The sequence below is a fragment of the Bactrocera neohumeralis genome, chromosome 2 (genome assembly GCF_024586455.1).
Source record: "Bactrocera neohumeralis isolate Rockhampton chromosome 2, APGP_CSIRO_Bneo_wtdbg2-racon-allhic-juicebox.fasta_v2, whole genome shotgun sequence".
NCBI classification, from domain to species: Eukaryota; Metazoa; Arthropoda; class Insecta; order Diptera; family Tephritidae; genus Bactrocera; species Bactrocera neohumeralis.
This window is the reverse complement of record NC_065919.1, coordinates 43,323,140-43,326,986: the sequence shown is the minus strand read 5'-3', so window position 1 is coordinate 43,326,986 and position 3,847 is coordinate 43,323,140. Positions and strand designations below refer to the sequence as shown.

Genomic DNA, 3,847 nt, shown 5'->3' with positions numbered 1-3,847 from the left:
GATTGGACCTTGGAAAAGACCTGTGAAAAGAGAATCGACACACACCATCTTCGTCGATTTTAAAGCTGCTTTCGACAGCACGACAAAAATCCGCCTTACGCCACTATATCCGTATTTGGTATCCTCCTGAAACTAATACGGCTATGCACACTGACGTTGAACAATACCAAAACCTCCATAAGGATGGAGAAGGCGACTCCCTATCATGCAACTTCTTCAACCTACTTCAGAAGAAAATAATTTTAGCTGGTACAATCTTCTATAAGAGTGTACAGTATTTGCAGGCGTACACCGCTGATATTGACATCGTTGGCCTCAGCAACAGCGCCGTTAGTTCTAGTATTTTCAGACTGGATAAGGAAGTGAAGCAAAGGGCTCTAGTAGAACGAGGGCAGGACGAATTATCTGCTGTCTTCAAACAAACAGTCGTCGCACTCACAATTTGCCTCTCACCTCATTTCGTCTATTCGAAATCCAGTGCAGAATAATTCTTGTGCATAGATCCAACTTCGGAATGAGTAGGCAATCGAGAAGTAAAATCCTCTTTCGACGAACAATGATCAAACTCTACAAGTCACACATCACCCCCGTCGTCCTGTATGGTGCAGAGGCATGGATGATGACAACATCTAATGAGTCGGCGTTACGAGTTTTCTGCGGTCCTTCAAGCGCTGGGGGAATCAAACCTCCTCTCCGTTGAAAAACCAGGTGGAGAAGGACCTGGCTACAATTGGCGATCACATCTTCCAAATGTTTAGCCTACAGGGGCTACTCCTGTGCCAAATTAGAGTTTTGCATCCCAATGTAGTGCTTAGTTATGGCATTTTATAAGGTTTCGGTTAATGGCATTTTGTAGGCGTGGCCGTTGTCCGATTACCTGTTAAAAATACCAGACCTTCAATATAGTTCGTCGAAATTTCGGTGCATTGTTTTGGGTATGCGGCGGTTCCAATCGACCTAGTATAGAATGTAAATATATGATTTTAGGTTTATGCAATGAGTCTCCTTTATTAAATGATTATGAAATACATAAAAAAATACAATTTATATTGTAGGTAACATACTTAGTCGAACACTAAAATTATATGTCTATGTCTTTATAATGGCGCTAGTGTTTTTAAAATCAACAAATCTCATAATCACATTGACGTAAGCACTTAACAGTAAATAACTATTTACAATATCTCTTATAGGGTATTTTATGCCGCGAATGAGCTCTTGAGATACTCAAGTAATTAGCAATTAATGTAACGTAATTTAAATGCGCTCCTCTTCACTGAACACTGGATTTTTCATTGCTTATTTGCTTATGCTTAAGTGTGGTGAATGCAGGTTAACCATATTAATAGGTTCCTTATAATTAACTAAGCTAACGACTCACTATGGATCATGCCAGTAGTAGACTTAATCACTGCTTTTATTTTTGGCCTTTTCACCGTTTTGATAATTTTGCTTTCATGTTTTGGACATGTTCGTGTGAGTGTTTTGTGTAGAAACTTTCATGTGTTAGTGCCGCTAAGCTTTAATTTACCTAAATTCTGTGCGAGTATTTGGTTTCTATGTTTCCGTTAATGTAAGATGCTTCCTTCAGCCTTCTTCTTGCAACGTAGTTAATTCAAACGTTGTTTTTATGTTTTGGTTCGGTGTTTGCTTATTTAACTAATTCTTAAAACTATGTTTATTTACTAAGTTACAGTTATGCTCTTAGCTGGCAGGCCTTTTAGATTTGACTTCTGACGTAGACAGCTAACTCCAATGGCAGTTGGTTAGCTGTGGGGTTCCTCGCAAAAACAATAGGAAACATAGCCAGAATACCCAAGCGTGCATAAATACTGAAAATACAAAAATTATTTGATGTTTATGTTAAGCCATTTTATAACAAATGACATCATAACTTTTAATAACAATTTTAAAAAAATCTTTTAAGTAATTATGTAACTAACCTATGCTTTCATAACAACTGCCACTGCCGGATGTGCTAGCGCCATTACCTTGCCCCAGCAAGCGTTGTTTGTGTCCAGCATCACGTAGCGCCAAGATCGTTGCCTGCACCTTACTCTCGCGCCGCACACTCGATATGCCCATTATATCGGCCACACATTTCAGTTCTAGAATTTCACTTTTCGATATGAAACGTGGATCGTCGATGTGTATACGCAGCTGCAGGGAACTGGCGTAGAGCATGAAACCGTCTGTGTTGCGTGTGATCTCATTCAGCTGTGGTTGAAGGCTTGTAAATGGTGCCTTTGGGTTAGAAAAATAATCAAATATTAAATAAAAGTATATACCAAATAGTTTGGGGAAATATTAAATATCTTCAACTTATAAAATATTAAAAGTTCATTAAAAACTCAAAGTACAGTTGTAGAAATAGTGTTTCTGGGTAATGTTCTTTTAAACAACGATGAGATTTCCAGCGATGGAATGGATCATTGACGAGTGAGAGCTTGCATGAGTTTAAAGAGCTAAAATAGTTCTTATATACCACAGATGACCCTTAGATATTAACACTTTTCTCGGTTTCTATGACAACTCGTTGGACAAGCTCTCTAAAAGTGAGTTTGTGCAAAACACGCATGCTTTTGCGATTTTTTTACGACGCTGATAATTAAAATCTCTTTACTGAAACCAATAGTTCTTTAAAGCAGTTATTCGAACCTCATCCTTTAAAAAAGTTAGTTTACCTTGTTCCTCATAACTTGGTAATGGATTACCTGAATTCAAAAAAATTAAGATGCATTCGTTAGATAAGAGTTTTCCCAGGGTAGCGACGAGAGACTTTCTCGAAAATCTCATTTTTAAATTTTTAAAACACCTTGAAGGAAAAAACTCGATTGTTATTGTAAAAGTAAAACGAGTAATAATCCAGTCAAAAGCTAATCACAGGCAAGAAGAGAAACTGTTATTAGAAAGAGATTATTTCTGAATTTCATTAAGATTTCTTACATACATTATTACAAAAAACCACACAGAAAGAGTAATTAAATTCTCCGTGTAGAAGAAATGCATTTTTCTAAGTTGGTAGGACTATCTTTTATTACTATGCCAATGTGAGCGTGATCTGTTAACCAGTTTGTGTACAGCAGCTACTTAAGTCGGTACACCTCAGCAGTTCGTTGCGATTTTTACAATAGATAAAAATATCGAATTTGTCTAAAATATTGTATTTCTAACCTAATTTCGTATGCTGAATTGTTGCGAATGATGGAAAAGATTTACGGTGATTCTGTTTTATCACAAAAACAAGCCTACGAGTGGTCAAAGACGGTCGAAAGATCGTTGAAGACATGCCTCGTTCAGCACGAACATGAACCTATGGTGCTTAAAAATTGTCGGGCAAATGTTAGAGTGATGGCAAGAGATCTCGACATCTCTCGCGAGACCATTTGAATGATTTTGGTAGATATTTTTATAAAAGGTCTCTTTGAACATGCGATTAGGCGTCAGTTTATGAGTTTGACATGCAAACAAGCCAACAATCATCAGAATGGAGGGGAAAAACAAGCCGAGCCGAAACCAAAACAAGTAAGGAAGAACTAAGTTCGAGTGCAACCAAACAGTTTATACTCTTGCAACTTTGAGGAATCAAAGCCAGGGAATCGTACCGTTATATGAAGAGTGGGCGGGGTTATCTTCCGATTTCATCCATTTCACACTGTTCAAATAAGTTCTTATAATATTTGTGCTGGGTGAATTTTGTTGTTGTGGCTTTATCGGCTTAGGGGATATGTACTTTAAACTTATAAGGGGGCGGGGTTAGTTTTAGGTGATACATACAACCGTTACGTGAACAAAACTATAAAACTCTGCAGCAACAGGTTGCAAGAGTATAAAAATCACGCTCTAA

The 3,847-nt window shown here is 37.6% G+C and overlaps 1 protein-coding gene across 3 annotated transcripts in view; it reads right to left on the bottom strand.

The window, feature by feature from the left end:
- Positions 1–993: 993 nt before the first annotated feature.
- The window catches only part of LOC126751284 (uncharacterized), a 175,268-nt gene continuing 172,414 nt past the window's right edge, over positions 994–3,847 (bottom strand). For 2 of the 3 annotated variants that reach the window (XM_050461415.1, XM_050461418.1), the window contains exon 7: positions 994–1,832. In XM_050461415.1, coding sequence (XP_050317372.1) covers positions 1,747–1,832 — 86 coding nt within the window. In that variant the 3' untranslated portion in view covers positions 994–1,746. Of the gene's footprint in view, positions 1,833–1,943; positions 2,245–3,847 lie in introns of all 3 variants that reach the window. The other variant, XM_050461417.1, reaches the window with a different exon arrangement.